The 26,971-nt window shown below is 33.9% G+C and overlaps 1 protein-coding gene across 4 annotated transcripts in view; it reads right to left on the minus strand.

The window, feature by feature from the left end:
• Positions 1-1,817: 1,817 nt before the first annotated feature.
• Positions 1,818-26,971, minus strand: part of LOC149778538 (superkiller complex protein 2-like) — a 120,577-nt gene continuing 95,423 nt past the window's right edge. For 3 of the 4 annotated variants that reach the window (XM_089939434.1, XM_089939436.1, XM_089939437.1), the window contains 5 exons: positions 25,352-25,550; positions 22,335-22,445; positions 16,958-17,176; positions 11,160-11,297; positions 1,818-9,876 (listed from right to left, as the gene is read on the minus strand). In XM_089939434.1, coding sequence (XP_089795560.1) covers positions 9,676-9,876; positions 11,160-11,297; positions 16,958-17,176; positions 22,335-22,445; positions 25,352-25,550 — 868 coding nt within the window. In that variant the 3' untranslated portion in view covers positions 1,818-9,675. The remainder of the gene's footprint in view (positions 9,877-11,159; positions 11,298-16,957; positions 17,177-22,334; positions 22,446-25,351; positions 25,551-26,971) is intronic. The other variant, XR_016415521.1, reaches the window with a different exon arrangement.

The raw sequence follows: 26,971 nt of genomic DNA on the forward strand, positions 1-26,971 counted from the left end.
CAATGAGGTATGTGACACAACTTCTAGTGATAATTTACTGGGATACAAAGTTTCATTCTTCAATCACATGTGGCTTAAAAGTTATGGAGCAAAGAGAAAGTGTGATGAACTATGACCTTGATCATGAAGCTATGACACACATTTTATAGTTGATCCACAACTGTTAATTTCAAACATCTTTGTTGAGTGAATGGGAACTGGTAACAGAAAACTAAATTACTGAGCTATGGCAAAGATTAGACCACCAATATGGTATAAACTGTCTAGTGATAACCTGCAAGTATACCAAATTACCTCATTCCTTCAGTGCAATCAAATTTTGTTTCAAACACTTATCTAGAACAGAAAAATTCACTTGTCCCAACTGCATTTTCACTTGTCCCACAATTTCAATTTCATGTTATTAATCAATGGAAAAAACAAGCAAATAATGTGCAACAGATTTGTTTCTTCAAAAGGCTTCATTTTTAAGATCTTTTGTTATCAATATATATATATGCCATTTCTTGCTCCGATATTCTGGCATCTGCAAGAATGTAAAGGAATTTACTGGAATTCAGACTTTCTCTAATTTCGTGTCTCAAGACTCAATCAACTGACAGTCTTTTACCTGGAGTCTGTTCTTATAATTAGCCCAAAAAGCAGTCAAAGCAGTAATAAAACGTGCACATACAACAGTTTTCAATGACAACCTACTTTCGTACCACATGATGTGAATGAATAAATGGATACGTAGATTCAAGCATTCAGTATGCCTGTCAGAAAAAAGCAGCTCCAGTGATGATCTGATAAAAAAATGAATGATTGTGCTTGTCCAAACAGTTTAAAATATTATAAAATCAAATGTAGTGGAAAAGCACCTTTATAAGTTTACTTGTGTGACTTCAAAAATGAATTTTCTGAGATGACAGCCTATGAGACCTGATTAGTCCTGTCCATAATCTCAATAACAGCCTTGGCATTATAGAAAGGATGGGACTGGGTGATGGAAAACTTAAAGTATTGAACAGTGACATCAGCCATGACTTCAAATGTGTCATGTGTTAACTCATTCGGCCCCAGAGGTTTTTGTCATTTTTGCCTGAAATGTACGTAGGAACAAGATTTGGGGTGCTATTTCTGAATACATTGTAATACAGCAGTTTTCAACAGATTATCCATGAGAATAATGCCTAGTTGTATTAGAAACATCAATTTCCATTGGTTATTTTGCTTGCACATGAGCAGAAGGGTAAAAGTTGGAGTCCTTTTCTTTTTTTTTTTTTTTGCTTAATAGACCCATCATTTTCATATAGAGACCGCAATTTATTCCAAATGCCCACCTTATCCTAGTTTTTGCAAAGGTTCACCTGTCTGTGTTCAGTTAAGACCGGTATGCCTTAGATCTGAGGCCAAAAGGTCTAAAATCTGGACACAAAATCACACTCCGATCTCGAGCGAATTTTGGGTGAAAAAAACTGGGTCCAAAAAATGAGCTTTTTCTCTCTGTATTTTGTAGTGCAACTAGAACTTCCAGATTATTTGATACCATTTTAGAGCTATATCTGTCTGCTTTTTTTTAATACCACCCACGTTGGTCTATCTTAAATGGCCTCGATGCTGCAGGGCTTTGAAGTAGGATACAGCCTCATCAGCCTACAGATGGGATCGGGGCCGAATTGGTTAAACATTCTAATGATGATGTTTAAGTATATCAAGTTTCATTATTTACTCACAAATGATTTTACTGTTAATGAGCAGGAGGGAAAGTGTGATGAAAGGACAGAAATACAGACATGTCTCCACCTTCCTATGAAAAGATGGGAGACAATAAAACATTACGTGTGAATGTTTAATCAAGCAATTATTCTGTATTACAAAGTGGAATAAAATAGTAATGTACCACCACAGTATAACTAAAGCACCATCCTTAAACTATTCAAACAAAATCAACAGATTTTCAAAGATGTGAAAAATGTAATTTGAAGGATTGGAAACAATGAGATCTCAAACACAGTAAATCCTATTTATGACATGAACATTTACCCTTCTAATTTCTGCTAAGTGAGTGATAAACTTATTAAAAGAATACACAGCTTATGTACAAAGCTTAATCTGTCAACAGTTTCTGCTGCTACACCATGCCCACATGCCGTTCCTTGCGGTCATGTTTGTACTCCGGATCCAATCAACCTGACCAGACATTGAATACAATAGACTTGTAATGTTACTCAACAACTCAACTGACTAGCCTTCAAAGGAATGCATTTGCAATTTTATACCAATCACATTGGATTGCTGTTCCTGAATGAATATACATAAACGAGCCAATGCTGAAATCACTTAAATGGTGAAAATAAAGGTATAAGGACCATTTCATGTTTACTATTCATTGATCTAAATAAATCCTCATGCCATATATACTGACCCAAGTTTTCAGCATAATGCAGCCCAACATAGGGTTATAAATTTAATTAATCTAGCATAATTTACAAATAAACAGAGATACATCTCAATACCTTTTTGTGCACGTTCTGGTCCAAAATAGGATCCAACATTTGAAATTTTACGGTGTTGAAAATGTATGACCTGTTAGCTTAGTTGGTATGTTGTGGTTGATGTTGAAAACATATGAGCCGTTAATTTGGTTGCATGTTCTTGATAGTTTTGTAAACATATGAGCTTTTAGCTTGGTTGTAGGCTGGTGTTGAAAATGTAGTTAACTTGGAAAGCTGACATTTTTCTGACTTATTAAACAATGGCAAAAATATAGTGAACATAATAATACCTGCACATGGCCAATTATTGCACACACGACACACACACACACACCCCTTTGGTAAAATAAAAGCTATGACTATCACACAAGACTATCCCTGAATGTCATAAGGAAACACAGCAGCTCTTAAACCTATCGAGAATACTGCTCTTTCCTTAAGACAAGCTGCCATGCAAATTTGATCATTATAGTTTAACTCGTAAGGTCAAATCAATCTCAAAAATGAATGCATGATGCCTTTTATTGATTATGTTGAAAGATAAACTACACCATCTCCAAACAGAAGAGCTCACAACTTAGCCAAAGGGAGATAACAATATTCACATACACCTTTTGACACATCAATATGCACATAGATCTGACAGAATCACAACTTTTGACACATTCGGTATGCACTTATCATGAGCTTTGAATGCACAAAATTAACCTAAGAAATAATCTTTAAAGTGCACAGTGTGTCTATTAAGTCAGATGCAGCATAATAAAATGACATCCGTTTTCCATGTTGTTATTGGCACTGACAGAATTAACAAGCATCAAATTATACAAGTTTTCCATTTTATGATTCTTGCACACAGAGTAAGCAAGCATCACTATATACAAGTCGTTCATTTTCTGATAGCACTGACAAAATAAACAGGCATCAATATAATCACATTTTCCATTTTGTGATTGGCACTGACAGAATAAAGAAAGTATTATTATGTACACGTTTTCCATTTTGTGATTGGCACTGACAGAACAAACAAGAAACAATATATACAAGTTATCCATTTTGTGATTGGCACTGACAGAACAAACAAGTATCAATATATACAAGTTTTCCATTTTGTGATTGGCACTGACAGAATAAACAAGTATCAATACAGTAGTCCCCCTCTTATAAGGCCATCTCTAATGCAGCAGGGAAGTGGCCTTATAATGCGGGTGGCCTTTCTAGAGGGGGATGACAATTGCGAATAGTAAATACCTATGAAGAAAGTCACAAGTACATTTAATTTTAAATATTTCATATTTTAATTAAAAAATCACGTGCATGATGTGAAATAAATGTAAAACAAACTGTGTCATCATTTTCAAAAGAATGCTATGAATAACCATTGATATAGTTTTAAAACTGTCTCTATAATTATGTTACAGTTCACATCATCTGTCACTTTGTTGGTAACAGTCTAAAAAACAAACCAGTCTCGTCACATTAAAAATATCCTTGCTGTCATATCTCCTGCATATATCGTTTAGCCTTTTGTTCCAATCTTCGACAACTTCATTATTAACATCAGCTGATTCTCCACTAATGACAGAACACTTGATATTGTGTCGGACTTGAAATCTGTGCAACCATCTGTTACTTGCGGTAAAGTCGTCATATCCCAATTCAACTGACAAAATTGTTGCTTTTTCTTGTCATTCAAATCAGGATACAAACATCTCCTGGCTCAAACAATCTTCCTTTCTCTGTCCATTTCACCTTCCCACTTCTGCAGAATTGTTTCATTATCTTTCACGATATTGTTTATCTCTGTCTTCCCGACATTAGTTTTCTGCAAGGATCCTTGACGACAGCCCCCACCCCCCGTCAGCTGAATGACTTTCATGTTCTCCTCTAAACTGAGAATTTTTATTTTCCTCGATGACATGTTGATCTTTTTGCAGTAAGTTATTCATGTTGCCAACTACAATACTGATAAAACAATTCTGTATGCATCTAAACAAATTGCCATGTTTTTAAAGGAAGTGATCTTGTCATGTGATTCGTTAGTCGCAGTCTGGTACCCTATTGTTTTTATACATTATTTTACACTAAGTGAGAGAAGCCAAAATGGCTTCGATATGTACCATTAACATCACGCAGATTTGACCTCGCGGCCGTTAGGATTCGTAATTTTGACAATTATTGTCAGTAGTAATAGCCACTGATTATCAAAGTGAACAAGCTCAACATCTTACTAAGGGAAGCCATAAAGGCTACCAAACCATTTTCCTGCTGACTTGGGTATTGTACATCGATACTGCCACTTCTCAGCTGTTACTACTGTTCAATAATTGTAATTTTAACAATTATCAGAGTGACTAAACCGGACATCTTATGATAACACAGCAGTAAGACTAATTAGTTTACATGTACGTACCCTTTTGTATGGATTAAAATTTCAGTCTTTCTCGGTTTTTATGGAATAAATTTGGCTTCTTGTGAGGCGTAAATGATATAATATTAACCTTAGTGGTAAATGTACTTTACTCAACACTTCTTTCAGTAACGAAAACCTGACATCGGGGAAACAGAAATCAGATTACTTAACACACGTTATGAATAAAATACTGGTTCTGGATACATATTCAAATAAAATGCGGCCACTTGTGAGGGGTAAATTTTATATTATTGCACTAATATGCTGGCCGCTGGTCGCATTAGCCGGGTGGCCTTTCGCGAGGGGTACTTTTGAGCACAAACTCGTCGGTGCCAACAGATTCTGGCCATAAGGAGCGGGTGGCCGCTGGTCAGGGGGGATGTTCAAGAGGGGGACTACTGTATATACAAGTTTTCCATTTTGTGATTGGCACTGACAGAATAAACAAGTATCAATATATACAAGTTTCCATGTCATGACTGGCACTGACAGAATAAAGAAAGTATCACTGTGTACAAGTTTTCCATTTTGTGACTAGCACTGACAGAACAAATAAATATCAATATATAAGAATTTTCCATCCTGTTTGACATTGATACACTGCATCATTTGTGATTGGCAATGAATTCAATCAAACCAACACTGCAGAGGCAAAACCTTTCAGCCATTTTGTTTACATGTTTGGCATTTAATGGCACATCAACATATTAAAGGCTAAATCTGCTGAGGCAACTGGAGTAAAGTTCATTAAATAATTTCTAAATAAATCCACGGTTTGGATTTTTAGGCTGTTACCTGTTACTTGACCTTAATCACTCTATTAGCGATCACTGTATTCATTTTAAGTTAGCTGCCCTTTTAAAAAACTGACATGCATTTCAGTTTTCGAAGTGCCAATGTTTGATGTGTCAGCTTTCAGAGATTGTCATCTACCATTTCCCATGTGATAAAAATGATAACTATATGACTACATGCAAAGTCCTATATTCTTGATGGATTTTGTTTATTCATCAGCCTACACAATGTACTAAAAACAATTCCATCTAAGTTTCCTGTCACCATACCATCATGACAATACATATCTAACCAGCTGTTGTATAATATGGGCAAAGGATTATCCTAGCTTTATATGAAGAAAAATTAACATCTATTTCTATTTTGCATTAAAGTGGTTTGGGTGGTTACTGTCAATCACTCCAGGGTGTTAAGTTTCTGTGTAAAGAGCATCATGACAGAAATGAAATATTACCAAATTTCCAGTCAGCCATAATAATCGTTACAGCAAAGGAACCAACGTCATGCTAAGATGCCCCACACTGAATAAGGTTTGAAACAAATCACTTTCATTTTTCATATTTCAACACTGTTAAATACAAGACAAAATAAAATGAAAATATTTTGTTACTTCATGTTTCATAAATTTTGAAAAGAAACATTATCTGCATTGACCCAATTTTATTCGTGCACAGCCAGCACATATCCAGGTACATTTGTCTCCTAGGATCAACAATGGTGGGAAGCTGTGTCAGGGTTTTATGAACCTGATATGATGTTGCCTCAAAATACAATGTCATTCATCAGATGTACTCTTGTTCAACATCTTGTTCCAAAGGTATATAACATTGTTAAAGGGTACTTTGTTGGCAGCATTATTAGTAAATCATGCATAGACGCTGTTTAATGTCAGCATTGCCTGTGTTTCAAATGGATGCATTGTGTAATGTCAACATTAATAGTCAATCAAAATGATGAATTGTGTAATGTCAGCATCATCGGTAAATCAACCTGATACATTTTGGGTAATGTCAGCATTATCGGTAAATCAACCTGATACAATGTGTAATGTCAGCATTATCGGTAAATCAACCTGATACATTTTGTGTAATGTCAGCATTATCGGTAAATCAACCTGATACATTTTGTGTAATGTCAGCATTACCGGTAAATCAACTTGATACATTTTGTGTAATGTCAGCATTATCGGTAAATCAACCTGATACAATGTATAATGTACATTGCTCCAATTTCTCATCTACTTCAGCATCTTCTGAGTGATACCCCATCTGGTTGTTGTTGTTGTTGTTGTAGGGTTTAACACTATTTTTCAGCACATGATAGGCTATACATGGTGGCCAGTATTAATGGTGGAGGAAGAACCCGGGAAAACCCCCGGAAAGAACCACCAACCCACAAGAAGCTACTGGCAAGCCTTCTCACACACCCACATTGTCTGAATCCAAGACTCGAACCCACGCAGACAGAGGTGAGATGGCAGTGATCTGTAACGGAAAGCGCTTTAGACCACTTGGCCACTCGGGGCCACTACCCCATCTAGATACAAGAAAACTCACCGAAGGTGATCCAAACGTTCATATGTCAATTCATTCTAACTATAACTGCAAATCTGACATTTGAACGTTTCAGGCAAATCAAGAATAACCACTAGTAGCATAATATTCTCAAGACTGTACAAGGAATGCAATTATTTTTTACACAATTGAGTTGCAAAAATGCTTCTATTAATAGGAAAAACTTACATTTTAACTTTGTTTAAAGACTAAGTTTTACGAGAAATGAAAAACTGTAAAAGAGAGAAATTATAAAAAAGAAAAATTATAAAACAAAAGAGAAATAATAAAAACAAGAGAATACAGGTAGATAATGGGTAGTGACTAAATGATAGCAACATCTGGAACAAGACTTTTATGGTACAGTGAAAATATCAAACAGTTGGGGAAAAAGTTTGGCAACTGCTCATTATTACCCTTTCATACACCATGTTACATGAGCATGTGACTTGTCATTAGGATCTGACATACACACCCCCTCCACCAACACACACATATATATACATATGTAGGTTGCTTCACAAGTGATTGAAACGTTACATAAATGAAAGCAAAGTATATTTTTACAGGTACCATTTCTAAACATTAAACGTTGAAGTTTAGAACATTCTTTCATCTACTTTTTGAAGCAATTCAAATTCTCTATCTTCTTGAAAGAGGACCTACAACTAAGACAGGAGGTCTCCAACATATGTGGTAGTTGAAGAATCATGGGTAGCATGAGGAAGAGGGGACAGTAAATCTTTTCTCTGCCATTAAATCCTGTCACAGGTACCCAATGTAAAAATGATACTATAATGGGTCAAAATCATGAACATGGTATGTTTAAAGTTGGGACAGTGGGTTTAAAACCCTTCTAATGCATGACCCTTTGGATAAATATGCCAAACAAAATCAAGGTTTATAACTCCAGAAATTTCAGTTTCCCATCAAGATATCAACTTCATTAATATTGATGTCGATTTCTATTTCAACAAGCTGTCATGCATATTTACAACTTAGACCTATGAGAAGATCAGAGTCAAAGATGTCAAAAATTTTCAATTTTTCATCTGGTTGGACTGCGTTAAGCTTAGCAAAGGACATTGGTATGTTACTCTAAAAATGTTATTCTGCAAAACCCATTTTTCATTTTGAGCCACAATGAATGTAACCTTTGACCTTTTGATCCCAAATTAATTTATCTCCTCCTTATGTTATGTGCAAAACCACCATAAAATATGATCAAGGCATGTGGTCCATAATCATTATGCAAGAACAATTTTTCTTCTTTCAGTCACTCTGACTTTAAACACTGACCCCAAAACTGATTGTCTTTTTTCTCTTCCCAAATGGAAGCCATCCACAAAGTTTGGTCCAGACCTGTGATATAGAACTGATGTTCTTTCTATGTAAATTTTATGTCGTCTTTCAGCCAATGACCTTGACCTTTGATGTCAAAATCATTTTACTTTTTCCTTACTCCGAGTGTAAGCCACCCAAAAAGTGTGGTCCAGACCTGTGATATAGAACTGATGTTCTTTCGATGTAAATTTTATGTCGTCTTTCAGCCAATGACCTTGACCTTTGATGTCAAAATCATTTTACTTTTTCCTTACTCCGAGTGTAAGCCACCCACAAAGTGTGGTCCAGAACTGAGAAGTAGAACTAATGTTAAATCAAGTTTCTTCTCTCAGTTACAGTAACCTTGTCATTTGACCCCAAAATCATCAGGCTTCTTTCTTACCTCTGGTGTAAGCCATATACAAAGTTTGTTTACCTAGATGGTGAAGAATTAGAGATAATACGAAGAAATGAAATTGATAACAATCAAACAGACAGATAGGCAGACAACATCATAATATTCTACACAATATGGCAGGTGCATCTAAAAAGAAAAATAACAAAAAGTGACCATGTTTTCTCATTAGCATATGCACTCAAACTTGTGTCTACTTGTCACCATGGAGATCAGTCAAAATGGCCTTTATATACAGGTCCCCTTCATACAGAAGTTCAACTGCTGTACTAAGATAATTCACACAAAAATGAAAAGCAAAGATCAACATGAAAAAATTAAGCAATATGAAGAATTATAATTTAAGAATATATACCTAAACCAATAAAGTAAACTCTGAACCTAGAATATTTAAACATAACAGATTTATGTCCAGCTGACTGTTATATACCAAAACCATAATGTAATTGATTTTAGTGTGACCACTATGAAACGATGGCAATATGGGCACTTATAAAGCCAATTATGCATCCAATCTTTACACGGAGGTAACCACTAGTATAGATCAGCCTACACAGCAAGACATTGAACACGATATCTCTCCCTGATGGTTGATGCTTCTTTCATATTTCTGTATAGAACTGTGCCCCTGATAATTCTGGTTGCATTGGGAACATCACAAGATGTGTTGTGAATCTTTTGTTCTCACATGAAGGAACCTCACTGTGTATATAAAGAAGCTGCAAACACAATATCTCTCTTTATCATGGTAGAACCTTCATCTATCTTTCTGTAAAGAACTGGGTCACCAATAATTCTGGCAGCATTACGAACGTCTCGCAGTGTCTCATGTAGCCTATGTATCGATCTCACAATTATCCCTTCCTGTACATCAGTCAGTTTTGTGATTTCGGAGAAAGGCTTAAAAACGAATGATAACAGTACAGAATCTTACATGGGTATTCAATTGACAAGAAATATATGAAATGAGTTGAATAATATTATATGCCATAAGGTTGTTAAATTGCATGTGAAATTAGCAAAAATATTGTATTTATCACATAATGTCAGTTAGTTTGCATTATTCAATGATGTTGCTATAATGTTATGTGTTACAGTGCAGTGTGGAAAATTATTCTGATGATATGACATCATGACACTGATTATGGTATTTCAAAAAATTTCAAAATTAATATGGAACATGATGAATTGTCTGTTGCCTGTAAGCTATCCTATGTATGGATTACGACTTTCGAAGTTGGAAATGTATCTATATAAAACAGTTGCTCCACCAATATACTGGAAAAAATTCCAAGTCAATAATGGGGCAATAACTTCAGGAAAATATCAGAATAATATATTGAGATCTGAAACAAGTTTTAAAATATTATCAGTTCTTTTTTACCATATGATTTTGAATATATACACTATACAGCAGGAAATGAAATTTTCTCTAAATTTCATTATTTGTGTTTATTTCAAATATCTTGTGCTGCAGCAAAAATTCTATCTGTAAAAATTAAATACTCAGAAAAATATTTCTAACGAACTTCTCAGCCCCTTCAGAATTAATGCAATGCAATGTTTTTCTGTTTCTTTTCAGATAATGCCTTTTTCCAGACACCAAAATAATTTGCCAAAATAATGTGCACTGAAATTCTTTTGTCCTTTGTTTTAAAAGAATTTTGTTTATGCACTTACATTTTTGGACACACCTGGGAATTAAAAACTATTTTAACAATACCTAAGATATACAAGATCTTTTTTTTTCAATAACCAGGATAACTGTTAGGAAAACATGTGAAATTCTTTTTCTGTAAACATCAAACCCTATGCAAAGTATGAAACTTTAGAGCAGAACCTATAAGAAAGTTCATGAGGAATGTATGCTGAAAACCCCAGAAAAACAAAAGATGGTTCCTAAAAGAAATAGAATTGAAGCAGAAAGGTGAGAACAGACTAAAACTAGATTATGTAGGTGAACAAGCAGCACATATGCAAACCATTTCAGTGGTTTCTTTTTGAAGTGGTAGTGGCTCAAATAACAGACGTTCTACATTAAGTAGTGCAGATGGTCCCATTGTTTTCTGAGATCCATAAGTGGAAATACTCAAATATTTCCCTAGCAAATGGGCAAAATTTATTAACATTCTGCACTTTAAAGAAAAATCTGCAGATGTGGCCAGACTGTGAATCGGACTTACCATTCCCCTTGCCCACTCAAATACAACCTCCATCAGGCCAAAATGAAATTCCTCTTCATACTCGCCTGCCAACTGCATTCCAGCTGATCGCTGTAGACGGCTGATGTTACGTGCAATCTCTTTTATCCTTTCCATACCCTATGAAGAAAATGCATTCAATTAACTAGGACTGAAAAACATTGAATTCATTCACTGCATACAGTCTTAATATATTCATTCAATGCATAAAGTTTTATTTTATTCATTCAATGCATAAAGTTTTATTTAATTCATTTAAAGCATATAGTTTTATTTTATTCATTCAATACATATAGTTTTATTTTATTCATTCAATGCATATAGTTTTATTTTATTCATTCAATGCATATAGTTTTATTTTATTCATTCAATGCATACAGTCTTATTTTATTTGTTCAATGCATACAGTCTTATTTTATTTGTTCAATGCAGTCTTATTTTATTCGTTCAATGCATAGTTTTATTTTATTCATTCAATGCATACAGTCTTATTTTATTCATTCAATGCATATAGTTTTATTTTATTCATTCAATGCATATAGTTTTATTTTATTCATTCAATGCATATAATTTTATTTTATTCATTCAATGCATACAGTTTTTTTTTTGTTCAATGCATACAGTCTTATTTTATTTGTTCAATGCATACAGTCTTATTTTATTTGTTCAATGCATAGTCTTATTTTATTCATTCAATGCATAGTCTTATTTTATTCATTCAATGCATACAGTCTTATTTTATTTGTTCAATGCATACAGATTTATTTTATTCGTTCAATGCATAGTCTTATTTATTTGTTCAATGCATACAGTTTTATTTTATTCGTTCAATGCATACAGTCTTATTTTATTTGTTCAATGCATAGTCTTATTTTATTCATTCAATGCATATAGTTTTATTTTATTCATTCAATGCATAGTTTTATTTTATTCATTCAATGCATATAGTTTTATTTTATTCATTCAATGCATATAGTTTTATTTTATTCGTTCAATGCATATAGTTTTATTTTATTCATTCAATGCATATAGTCTTATTTTATTCATTCAATGCATAGACTTATTTTATTCGTTCAATGCATAGTTTTATTTTATTCATTCAATGCATGGTTTTATTTTATTCATTCAATGCATAGTTTTATTTTATTCATTCAATGCATATAGTTTTATTTTATTCATTCAATGCATATAGTTTTATTTTATTCATTCAATGCATATAGTTTTATTTTATTCATTCAATGCATATAGTTTTATTTTATTCATTCAATGCATAGTTTTATTTTATTCATTCAATGCATATAGTTTTATTTTATTCGTTCAATGCATATAGTTTTATTTTATTCATTCAATGCATATAGTTTTATTTTATTCATTCAATGCATATAGTTTTATTTTATTCATTCAATGCATATAGTTTTATTTTATTCATTCAATGCATATAGTTTTATTTTATTCATTCAATGCATATAGTTTTATTTTATTCATTCAAAGCATAGTCTTATTTTATTCATTCAATGCATAGTCTTATTTTATTCATTCAATGCAGTCTTATTTTATTCATTCAATGCATATAGTTTTATTTTATTCATTCAATGCATATAGTTTTATTTTATTCATTCAATGCATATAGTTTTATTTTATTCATTCAATGCATATAGTTTTATTTTATTCATTCAAAGCATAGTCTTATTTTATTCATTCAATGCATACAGTCTTATTTTATTCATTCAATGCATATAGTTTTATTTTATTCATTCAATGCATATAGTTTTATTTTATTCATTCAATGCATATAGTTTTATTTTATTCGTTCAATGCATAGTCTTATTTATTTGTTCAATGCATATAGTTTTATTTTATTCATTCAATGCATACAGTCTTATTTTATTCATTCAATGCATAGTCTTATTTTATTCATTCAATGCATATAGTTTTATTTTATTCATTCAATGCATATAGTTTTATTTTATTCATTCAATGCATATAGTTTTATTTTATTCATTCAATGCATGCAGTCTTACTTTATTCATTCAATGCATGCAGTCTTATTTTATTCATTCAATGCATATAGTTTTATTTTATTCATTCAATGCATATAGTTTTATTTTATTCATTCAATGCATATAGTTTTATTTTATTCATTCAATGCATATAGTTTTATTTTATTCATTCAATGCATACAGTCTTACTTTATTCATTCAATGCATGCAGTCTTATTTTATTCATTCAATGCATATAGTTTTATTTTATTCATTCAATGCATATAGTTTTATTTTATTCATTCAATGCAGTCTTATTTTATTCATTCAATGCATGCAGTCTTATTTTATTCATTCAATGCAGTCTTATTTTATTTGTTCAATGCATACAGCCTTATTTTATTTGTTCAATGCATACAGTCTTATTTTATTCATTCAATGCATACAGTCTTATTTTATTTGTTCAATGCATAGTCTTATTTTATTTGTTCAATGCATACAGTCTTATTTTATTCATTCAATACATACAGTCTTATTTTATTTGTTCAATACATACAGTCTTATTTTATTTGTTCAATGCATATAGTTTTATTTTATTCATTCAATGCATACAGTCTTATTTTATTTGTTCAATGCCTATTCTTATTTTATTTGTTCAATGCATACAGTCTTATTTTATTCATTCAATACATACAGTCTTATTTTATTTGTTCAATACATATAGTTTTATTTTATTTGTTCAATGCATATAGTCTTATTTTATTCATTCAATGCATACAGTCTTATTTTATTCATTCAATGCATATAGTTTTATTTTATTTGTTCATTACATACAGTCTTATTTTATTTGTTCAATGCATACAGTCTTATTTTATTTGTTCAATGCATATAGTCTTATGTGATCTGTGTAACATTGTCCCAATAGTTGACTGAAGGAGTAGTAGACCATGTTGTCAGGGTATCATTGGTCAAATAGTTGAATGAAGGAGTACAAGACCATGTGATTTGGGTAACATTGACCTAACAGTTGATTGAAGAAGTAGTAGACCATGTGATCTGGGTAACATTGGTTAAATAGGTGACTGAAGGAGTAGAAACCCATGTGATCTGGTTACCATCAGTTCAATAATTGGATGAAGGAATAGTAAGCTATGTGATCTGGGTAACATTGGCCCAATAGTTAACTGAAGGAGTAGTAGACCATGTGATCTGGGTATTCTAAGATGCTTTCTGTACAAGTATGGTCATATTATGTTTGACAGACACTAAGAAAAACAAAAGGTTCTGACAGGGGTGTACTTTTGGGCTTTGAAGGTATACAAGCATCATTTGAGAAATCCAGAAACACCTTGACGCCAAGATGTTTTCAGTCAAACGTGATCATAATCACATTGAGTCAAGCAAATTCTGGGAATGTGCCGATTAATGTGTATTATTCTGTCAAGTATGTTCTGGGAATAAGTTAATTAAGGTATTAAGTGGGTGGCTAAAAACATACCTTATTTCTTGATACCAACAAGAAAATGAATGCCAACTACACTGTACTACAGAAAAATAATCACATCATGATTCAAAATTGACAGAAACTGGTCTATCCATTTTAAATACATAAAGCCTTCTTAATGAATGATTTGAAATTTGATGTCAACTTCTGAACACTGATATTACTGTAATTTTGTTCATAGTTTTGTTTTAAATGATTGTGAGCATGACAACCCAAAGACTTTTCTTGGAAAATGTGTCACCATTTTTACCAATTGTAAAGACATTATTAAGATATCTCTCGACATGCCATAATAAAACTACCTTTACTGTAACTGGTGGTGTGTCAAAGCACACAGTAAATACTTTGCACCTTTAATCTTAAATTCTTGACACTGATCTCAAACATTATTTCTACCCTATTACATGCAGTTTATTTTATCAAAAATCTGCCAACAGAGTAAATTATGTTAAAAAATGACATCCTTTTAAACGAAATTCTGTTGGAAAATGATTCTGAAGCAATTAACTTTGATTTTCATAAAATCTGATGATTCACTTATTTAAGTACTAATATATGATCCACCACTGCAGCAAAATTCATTGATGTATAACCTTTAAGGTACAATTCAACTTTCATTCAAAACACAGACATGACTGATATTAGATTAACGTCACATATGACCATTTGGCCATGTGCAACAAGTTAACAGTCTTATAGTGTACCAATTAATTATTCCAATGTCTATCAAAAAATTTAGTTGAAATGTAAAACATGACTATATAATCAACATTAGACTTGTTTACTATTCTGAACTTGGTGCATTGTTTGAAACAGGAAATGAGTCTTTAAAATAATACTATGATGTGGTATTACGAGTAAACATCACAGTATAAAACACAGAGACAAATATACACCTAGGGGGGTGCATGGAAGGGAAAAACTTGAATAACCCACGTTATATTCAGCAAATAATGGTAGTCTTCGTGTTCTTTAAATCTACTTTCCCATTCCATCATCTTTACAGTCTTCGCGTTCTTTAAATCTATCTTCTCATTCCGTCAACAATGCATAGTCTTCGTGTTCTTTAAATCTACATTCATATTCCCTGCAGTTTACTTTCCTGGATGATCAGTGTATGTATAAATTACAAAATAATATGATTTTAAACAAGAAATTAATGATAGATTTATTAGAAGACTATTTTCTTGCCTGCAAAGGTTCCAAATGTGGCCACTCATTGCCCTTAAGAAAGACCAGATATGAGGGCCTTACTTGTACTTCTAGACTTCTACAAGGCATTTCATGTTGTATTAACATCACATTGATAAATCTTAAGGTTCTCAACTAGTAGATGCCCTCAGTAATCTTTGTCACAAGGAACTGGCTGATAAAGTTAGATAGTGGGCATGTTTCCAGGCAGGGCATTTTGTGCTGTTGCATAGCAATTAACCATACACAATCTTACACTGTGTTCAGACAAATTCTTACACATATAATTCAGATCCATTTATAATTTTCCTGGGCAATGCAGTGGCACTACACTTGCTTTGTACTTCTGCAGTCTCAGGTTTAATCTGTAGTTTTAGGCATATGTCAGGCCAACAGGTCTCCCTACAAAGGTTGGATTATTCTTGTCCAATGATATCATTACCCATTGACTGGTGTTTAATGGCAAAGAGTACATGAATGACTTTATAGTGACGATGCAAAGGATGCGGCGTGTTTTGCTTAAGGCGTAATGCACCTTGTTCAGAGACAGATCTTGAGGTGGTATATCCAGGATTTGAACCATTAACCCACCAATTTTTGACTTAACATGCTAACCACTGAGCCATCACAGCTCCCCAAATCTACACCTGGAAGACAATCTCATGCCAAAATCTGAAACCTGTTGAATATGCAGTTGAAGTTGTTAAACCTTGCTGATAAACTTACCCCTGACCCCTCAGTACAAGGGAGAAACCAACACCTACTTATCAATACTGATACATCTGTGTAAAATTCATGTTTTCCTTTCTGAAAATATTTCCAGTGATTGGATCATGACTAAAACGTAAACTTTGCCAATTTTTTGAAAACTTGATGAAAATTGTCATAATCATAAAGACTTGAAATTGTATAGTAAATTCCATACAGATGTCCAACTCAGATGGTCAAACTCTTGATCAGCCTCAAAACTGTAATGATTCACATCTAGACAGCTATTTAATTGGTGTGCAGGTTCAGTGGAATCTCTGCAATGTGATAACTGATTGGTAATGGCACTGATAGATGAGGGTTCAATTAAGTTGTAAAACAAAAGTTTAAATTCCAACCTTTTCCAGTGTATCTATCAGTTTAGGTTCACTGCATTTTTTCTGTTCAAATACAACACACGACAGGAGGGCTGCTATCTCTGTGGGATGAAGTTCCGTCAAAGCATTTTCAAACACAAGTTCTGTGATCATCAATTCATGGTTACTAATTTCACATGCAACTCGCCCCTTTAGCTGGACAGTATTATTAGCATCACAGTACCCAACATTCTTCAACACCTGAAGAAAAAAAGAAAATTAGAACTGACAAAATGTCAAGGATGCTAGTTATGACTCTACGGTCTCAAACTAAGTAACCAAAAAAGTGAAAACCAACAAGTTTTGAAAAATTCAACAAATAATTTATTTCCATAGAATACAAAGTGAAAATTTAAAAAGAACTTAGAGCATTGTGAATTAAATCCCAAACAGTCATAAAAGTTCTATCAAAAGTCCAAAAGTATAGAGTATTCCAAATGAATTCCAGTGGTGTTCCAAATTCTGATCTTGAAAGTGCTGATGTGCCAGTAGCTTGGAATATAGTGATGTATCAGCAGTCTTGATATATCACAATGATATAATCCAAAATATCCTTGAATGAATTAACAATAATCTCAAAATAGTGATCTAGTCCAAAAAGTATTAATGAGTACTTTGTAATTCTAGTGGATAATTTAAATAAATCCTTACAAATTGAAACAGAACACAACTAAAACTGATTCATTAACGACAAATGTTAATATAGGAATGAGATATAGGAATGAGCCATTCTGAAATAAACAACATTCATATAAAAGCTAAGACACAATAACAGAACCTGGATCAAAACCAATTTCCCATCAAATTCATAATCAAACTGCTTCTAGAACATTCTTACTTTCTATAAAAAGCATATACCTTGAATTCAGCATCTATAAACATGTTTATTTCCAAGTACTAATGATCTTAAAATATAATAAAAACTTACAGACAGGTATTTGCTATGTAATATGTTGTTTACACATATAAAAAACATTAGTCAAATAGGCCCAACTCCTACCCTCAATTATGAACAATGGTCAATTACACAATAAAAATTAAATGTGCATAGCATATAATTATGAAAAAATGCCAACACAAAATGCAAATTAAATATACATAACATACCCTTACCAGCATTATGCAGAACTGTCAAAATGTCAATAATGCCTTTACCAGCATGATGCAGAAATGTCAATGCCCTTACCAGCATGATGCAGACATGTAGCATGATGTCCCACCCAGTCACATTATCCTGACACCAGGCTGACCAGTCCTAACACTAACCTCTTAATGCTGAGTGCCAATCGAGGCAGGTATTAGTACCATTTTTATAAGCCTTGGTATGACTCAGCCAGGGATTGAATCCATGACCTCCTGCATCTGATGTGGATGCTCTAACCACTAGGCCACCGGAGTCAAACAGGGTTCACAACTCTATAAGCTGTGAAGACTGAACTTAACCTTTCATTATACTCACTCACTTATAAATCAACTTCAACTGCAAACAATATAGACCATGATATGCTGTCACATAAGGCACCTGCAGATCAGGGTCTATGCTGTTTGTTCTACCAATTATTCCTAACATACTGTGCAGACACCAGATCTGTTTGTGCATTATGCAATGGCAGATCTAGGTCTGTGCAGTTTGCATCTTAACTCTACTTGTAAGGGAGTATATACGGTAGCTCTTCTTAATGTAAAACACCACAACACTTATGATTTCAATCCATTCAGTTCCTACAAAAGTCACCGAGTGGAAACAAAATTTATGATGGAAGGGATGGGATGTGATGGCGTGTGATGTACTGTGAAAGAACATTACACAACAGATGAACATGAATACAAGCCAGTGCCTCCAGCTCTAAAAGAGGGCTTATACAAAAAAGGGCAGAACCAATGTACTAAAAAATCCAATGCGAATCACTGACATTAATAAGTACAAGTCAGACACACTGTGAAATGCCTTGCTCATGCTTACAGTACCAAATTTGTTTATGTGTGAAGTGTAAGCACTATATTTTATGCTAGTACTTTGGAGAATTTATGTGTGAAGTGAAAGCATAATTACTTGGGTGATTTGAAGGGTTAATGTGTGAAGTGCAAGCACTTTAAATTAGTGGTCTGGAGGATTATGTGTGAAGTGTAAGCATTATTATGCTAGTGAAGAGTTTATGTGTGAAGTGTAAGCACCATAAGCTAGAGGTCTGAACATTTTATGTGTGAAGTGTACACATCATAAGCTAGTGGTCTAAACATTTTGTGGGTAATGTAAGCATCATAAGCTAGAGGTCTTAAGGGTTTATGTGTGAAGTGTACACAGCAAAAGCTAGTGGTCTGAGGGGTTTATGTGTGAAGTGTAAGCACTACAAATTAGTGGTCTGGAGGATTATGTGTGAAGTGTAAGCATTATTATGCTAGTGAAGAGTTTATGTGTGAAGTATAAGCATCATAAGCTAGTGGTCTTAACATTTTATGTGTGAAGTGTAAGCATCATAAGCTAGTGGTCTTACAGATTTATGTGTGAAGTATAAGCATCATAAGCTAGTGGTCTTACAGATTTATGTGTGAAGTGTAAGCATCATAAGCTAGTGGTCTTACAGATTTATGTGTGAAGTGTAAGCACCATAAGCTAGTGGTCTTACAGATTTATGTGTGAAGTATAAGCACCATAAGCTAGTGGTCTTACAGATTTATGTGTGAAGTATAAGCATCATAAGCTAGTGGTCTTACAGATTTATGTGTGAAGTATAAGCATCATAAGCTAGTGGTCTTACAGATTTATGTGTGAAGTGTAAGCACCATAAGCTAGTGGTCTTACGGATCTATGTGTGAAGTGTAAGCACCATAAGTTAGTGGTCTGAAGGGTTTATGTGTAAAGTATAAGCACTGCAATTGTGTATAAACTTTGGAAGAATGTCAATTATTGCATGCAGAGTCCACAAAATGTTCAGAATTAATTTCTTTCATTCAAAAACAAAGATTCTGGAACATCTTAATGTTCGTTAAACTAAGACTGGGAGAAGACTGTGAAGATCAATGGACATTTGGGATTTGGGGTAAAGGTGCACTAATCTCATCTACATCAGAAGTCAGCAGTCTCACTGCCAGGGCTTCAAACTCCTTGAGTATTTTGAAGTTTCAGCAAAAAAATTTCAACATTTTTTCTTACTGTCAATATTTCATGCTTTTTATGCTTTTCATTATTGCATTCAGACACTTCAGACAACTTTCCTTCACTGATCTAGCTGTGGTTGCTGTAGCTCTGTAAGGTCCTAGTTGTCTAATTCCTGCAATCTAACATTCTCTGATAGCTCTATGGAATTTCTGCAATAATTTAACTGAACAAAACAAGACTGTATTTTATAATTATGTTTCTACTCATTTTAAGCAATTTTACATGCACCTGGGCCTGAAACATACCATTCTGAGACTATTTTCAACAATGCCCGAAGCAAAAGTAATGTCCCCACCATCAATAAAACTTAGGACAAACATAACTAAAGAAACCTCTCAGCACATTATTTGTCTCTTGACCTTACACATGTATACTGTGTGTATAGCACTTGTGGGAATTTGGTTTGAAGATATGCTTTACATTGCCAAGTACCTGACTTATGTGTTTTCAGCCTAAGCGGCCCAATCATCACAGCATCAACTGATGTTACAACATACAATGGTTGCTATCCCACAAAAGGTTAAGTTATTAACAAACAAATAAGTGACCCAACCGGAAGTCTTAGTGAATATGTAAGCAAACCAACATGAAAGTAAAATTCATGGAAGTCTGAGTTTCTAACTATTTTAACATATCTTCTATTTGTATTTCTTGATACGCATATAAGCAAATGAATGTTTCTCAAATAAAAAAGTCTGTCTCAAAACTCTAGAACGTTTCTAGAATACCAATCTTTTTAGAGCTGACCTCAAATTCAAGTATCTTTCAAGGTAACCACTAAATTTCAACCACCTTTTTCCAAAAACAGTGCAAACCCTAATTAATAGGAAAGCCACCAAGAAAAGGAAATCCCAATCTTGGATTCCATTATCTGTCAACTTCTCAGCAAAGCCCCAATGAAAAGAAACAACATAACCACTCAACTTGGATTTCTGAGTCTCATACTAACCCCAACAGAGATTCTGTCTGGTTATGGTGAGACAAAATGAATCCTACCGATTATGGTGGGACAAAATGGGCACTAGGAATCCTACCTAGTTATGGTGAGACAAAATAGGCAATATGAATCCTACCTGGTTATGGTGAGACAAAATAGGCAATATGAATCCTACCTGGTTATGGTGAGACAAAATGGACACTATGAATCCTACCTGGTTATGGTGAGACAAAATAGGTAATATGAATCCTACCTGGTTATGGTGAGACAAAATGAGCACTGTGAATCCTACCTGGTTATGGTGAGACAAAATAGGCAATGTGGTCCTACCTGGTTATGGTGAGACAAAATAGGCACTATGAATCCTACCTGGTTACGGTGAGACAAAATGGGCATTATGAATCCTAGATGGTTATGGTGAGACAAAATGGGCATTATGAATCCTACCTGGTTATGGTGAGACAAAATGGGCAATATGAATCCTACCTGGTTATGGTGAGACAAAATGGGCATTATGAATCCTACCTGGTTATGGTGAGAAAAATAGGCAATATGAATCCTACCCGGTTATGGTAAAACAAAATGGGCACAGTAAATCCTACCTGGCTATGGTAAGACAAAATAGGCAATATGAATCCTACCTGGTTATGGTGAGACAAAATGGGCACTATGAATCCTACCTGGTTATGGTGAGACAAAATAGGCACTATGAATCCTACCTGGTTATGGTGAGACAAAATAGGCATTATGAATCCTACCTGGTTATGGTGAGACAAAATGGACATCATGAATCCTACCTGGTTATGGTGAGACAAAATAGGCATTATGAATCCTACCTGGTTATGGTGAGACAAAATAGGCAATATGGTCCTACCTGGTTATGGTGAGACAAAATAGGCACTATGAATCCTACCTGGTTATGGTGAGACAAAATGGGCATTATGAATCCTACCTGGTTATGGTGAGACAAAATGGGCAATATGAATCCTACCTGGTTATGTTGAGACAAAATGGGCATATGAATCCTACCTGGTTATGGTGAGAAAAATAGGCAATATGAATCCTACCCGGTTATGGTAAAACAAAATGGGCACAGTAAATCCTACCTGGCTATGGTAAGACAAAATGGCCAATATGAATCCTATCTGGTTATGGTGAGACAAAATGGACACTATGAATCCTACCTGATTATGGTGAGACCAAATAGGCACTATGAATCCTACCTGGCTATGGTAAGACAAAATGGGCATTATGAATCCTACCTGAATCCTCTGTTGGTACTCTGGTAACAGTGTCAAGCTCTCATCAGACAGCAGGAATTTCAGTCTCTTATATTCCTCTTTCAACTTCATATTCCTGTTAATCTGTTTAAACTACAATCAGAATAAAATTAATAATGACATCGCTCACCACTATGAAGTTTCTAGTAGTCTCCTGTAACCACTGTAAACATTAATCATGCAGGAAACAAATTCAAACTAAAGTGATCTTGACCTATGAAATATTGGTCACTGTGATAAGGCAAAACAGACATAAAACAAAATGTAAGAAAATTCTTTTATATGATATCAAAACAGAGGTACTATGCTCAGTTGATATTAATCAGTTTTATTTAATTTTTTTTTTTCCTCAATTCTTTCTTCATAAAATCCACTTTCAATCCATGTTCACCACTAGAAAACAGATTTTAATGGATGAAGTCACAAGCTTTAAGTAATAATGGAGTGACTGCCTGTTTAACTACAATTACAAGCACAGTTAATACGGTAATTATTGACTATGCTCTGCCCACTTGCACAAGAACCAAACAACTGAACCTGCTCTGGCAAGCAAGTTGGTATCTAGACAATTAAGACTGCAGCATTACATATGATATACCAGGTATAATATATTGTACTATTTTAGTAATAAATTCCAAGGTCGATAAATGTAGTAAACATCACATGATCCAAGGAGGACATTTGTACTGCTAAGAGTTCAGACTAACCTAGTTCCTGATTAGCTAGAACTGGAACAGCTTGTTGACTGCAAACGAGTTACTTGAAATTAAAAATGATCTACTGTAAGCCTGGACTCACATTCTAGAAACTGCATATTAGCTATTGCATTGTTAGCTTAATATATCTTTCTATATAAGCAAAAAGGAATGCACAATCACACATTCTTAAAGTTGATATTTGTCATAAAAGACTATCAAGAGGCTTGATTTATTTATTTAATTTTATATCATTCACTGGACCTACAGTTCTTCACATTTATTCAAAGACTCTGACATATTAATATCTTTTCGATTTATAATGAAACATTCAAAGACATTTTGGACTTAATATTCTGGATTTACCATGAGACATTCTGAACTTAATATCTTTTGAATAACTATGAATTCAATTCCAGGATATATGGATTTAAAAATTGATTCTTCTGTGGTGTTAGCACATGAAGACACTGCAGTTTTCATTTTAAATACCTTTGGGATGTATATGGATTACCTGGAATTGATATAACAGTTTAGAAATTTTAGAAATTCATTAACCACTTTAAGTTATTTTTAATTCTTTAACTTTGTATTTCAGGGAAATAAATTTATATTTTTAATCATACAAAACTTGTTAGTTGTTGTTCTTTCTTGTTACGTAGTTTAAGCCCCTAGGCTGTAACAGAATGCAATTAAACTGTGAATTCGGTTTTTTACACTTGACTGTACAAGAATATTTCCTTGATGTTTATAAGTCTATCTATCCAAGTCTGATAATCAGTCCCCATATCTGCACTACTATTGATGGGTGCTTTTAATTTTATCTCACCTATTCTTAATACACTGAAATTACTGCAGATATATCTGTCCACAATACATCAGTGCACATATGGAGATATATCTGTCCACAATGCATCAGTGCACATATGGACCATTTTATACATCAATATTCCTCACAGTTCATTAGTTACAGTTAGTCAACTTGTACAGCAAATTTTCACATCAACTCCTATGTTTAACAACTTGTAAATCCATGTGGAATAACAACCATACCTCATGTTGCATGATCAACTGTTCAGTCAATATCAATGAACCCGAAGCAACTTCCCTCATTCTAAATGGTCATTTTGATATCTCTGTAGATCTGACATATGATTACCATTTGATGATTACCTTGTCATGTGACCATTATCAATGTTCAAACCTTGTCATGTGACCATTATCAATGTTCAAACCTTGTCATATGACCATTATCAATGTTCAACAATGCTTCAAATTCAAAATGAATGGATTAAGTGATACTGCTATAAGCAATTAATGTTTTAATATAAGACTGATGTACAGATCAGGACCATTTTTACATAGACCCATTGAGACTTAAAAGAAGTCTTTTGGTGAAAACCCCAAGCTGGTACGACAATCCATTCTAGATGAGAAGCAATATTAAGATTTCCAAGATGGCCACCATGCAGTATTGGGAGTCATACTGTACCATTTTTCTTTAGGACCAACTAAAGTCTGTTGATGAAAACCTCATTTCGATATGACTTTCTACAATGATTACAAGATTTTCAAGATGGCTGCTATGGTGTACTTTTGGAGGTCAGACTGGTCCAACACAACATCACAAAAAGTCTTTTAGTGCCTGAATGTATCTGAAATCATGGAGACTTTGATAGTATCTTTGTAAATGGGGCCACCAAATTTTTCTAAAAACAAAACAAAAGAATTAACCAGTTGCTGGATTCAGACACTCCACCGGACAATGCTGGTGACATTGTCATGTCTTCATTTCTGGAAGGTTAATGTGAAAAGGTAAATCTTCTGGCCTCACTGGTGAAGCTGGGAAACTGGTGAGCTCCCCAACCATATGAATTGGCCTCCATGGAGATCATAAGTTCTCGTTTGGGATTTTCCAGAGGAATCTGTGCCAAGAGATATCATCTGTTGTACCAGTGATGCAGGAAAGATTCTATTTCATTTGAGATGATATCTTTTTCATTGATCCGACTAGAAAAAGATCACCATTGGACCAGAATGGCCATATGCAAAAGGCACATAAACAGGCAGCTGAGAAGATCAAATCTGACCCTGCTCTAAGCATTTTAAATGCATGACTTCAAACTAATTTTCATGAATTCTCACACATTGTTGTTCTCCAAGTGTGCAAATTTACACAAATTTTGCATCATTCCTGCATTTACACATTCATACTTAAGTATGTGGAGAGACAACCATAAACTATATGCCCTTCCATATTTATGGTGGAGCATGAAAATCACAAAGCTTTCTAACTATACATACATGTTCCATGAATGTTGGGCAATGTATACACTGATACATATCAAATTTGTCCTTCATAAACTGTAGAGCTCTGAACTGCTCAACAAGCTCAATATCTCTCAGATTTAGGTCAAATTCTGGCAAGCCCTTTGGATTTGCTTCAGCCAATCGCAGGAGCTCTTGGGTTGTGACGGATATTGCCTGACCAGGTGGGTCATCTCTGTAAATTAATAAAGATGAAATAGTTTTTATTTTCTCAATCCAGCTTCATCTTACCAGACTACATCCTCTACAGGAGGGCAAGATATGTAATTTTATTCTAACATGTATGTTATTCCAATACTGTAAAATTGCATTCATTCATATATTCATTTCTTTTTTTACTGAACTTGCACAAATAACCTATCTACAAAATTAAAGGCTATTTGATTTAAATTTACCTGGAAGAGGAGAAAAACCTCATTTCTGGGGAGTACCACTGATGGAAAAGATTTAAAATTACACAGACAAATAAAACCAAACATCTCTCGAAATGAGTGACACTCTAATAGCTGAAAAAACATCAGAAATATAGGATAACGTCATTTCTTCCTTTAAATGCTGAGTAATGAGATCATTCAGAACTTGACATCATTAGAGATCTTTTGACAGAAACCATATGTCAATATGACTGTCCATTCAGAAGGAGAAGCAATAACATTTTCTAGATGCCCAACAGGGAATCCAACCTGGATGTTAAGACTGGTATCATTTTCATTTAAGACCAGCTAGATATCATAATAAATCTTTTGATTAAACCCTATACTGATTTAGCCAGCCATTCACAAGGAGTGGCTATAACAAGATTTTCAAGATGGCTGCAACTGTGGCCATACTGGCTGTCAGATCAGCATCATTTTTTCATTTGCTGAAAACCCCATTTTACTGAATTGTGAAATAGAGTCACAGTGACCTACTTCTGAACAGAAACTGACATATACACAAAACTAACTCCAAGTTACTGAAACACAAAATGTAGGCCACAGTGACTAAAGTTTGGCATAGCTTTGTTGTACTTATAAAGATGTATCTACATACCTTCGTAGCTGATAATGGCCAAGTTATTTACAGAAATGCAAAATAGAACCAAAGTACTAGAAGTGTGAAATAATGTGACAGTGACCTATTTTTGGTAGATGATGTCTGACCAAAATGCAAGCACATACCAAGCTGCATCACTCTGAGACCAATGCCTTAGAAACCGGCCTAAATGCAAAAATTGAAGTCAGCAAAGTCCTAAATGTAGGTCAAAATGACCTAGTTTTGGTTAAGGTGTTACTGTACTCATCCAAGATGCACATACATACCAAGCCGTATGTCTATGGGGAAACAAATAAGCCAGAGAAAAGGAACTAAATTCAAAACTTAATTAAAGTTACAGGAGCATAAAATTAAATCATGGTGACCAACTGATTGGTTGATTTACAATGTACTCAACAAAACACATCTACATATAAATTTCAAAATGGGGGCAAACAAAATGCAGTGTGTGTGACAATTTCAAGGCTCATTTTAAAAAAATAAAAGAAATAGATACAAAGAGTCAAAGGCATGCAAACAGTGAAATCTGTCTACAAAGGACCACAACAATTCATCCTCTAT

The sequence above is a fragment of the Sinohyriopsis cumingii genome, chromosome 17 (genome assembly GCF_028554795.1).
Source record: "Sinohyriopsis cumingii isolate HCF-2022 chromosome 17, ASM2855479v2, whole genome shotgun sequence".
Taxonomy (NCBI): domain Eukaryota; kingdom Metazoa; phylum Mollusca; class Bivalvia; order Unionida; family Unionidae; genus Sinohyriopsis; species Sinohyriopsis cumingii.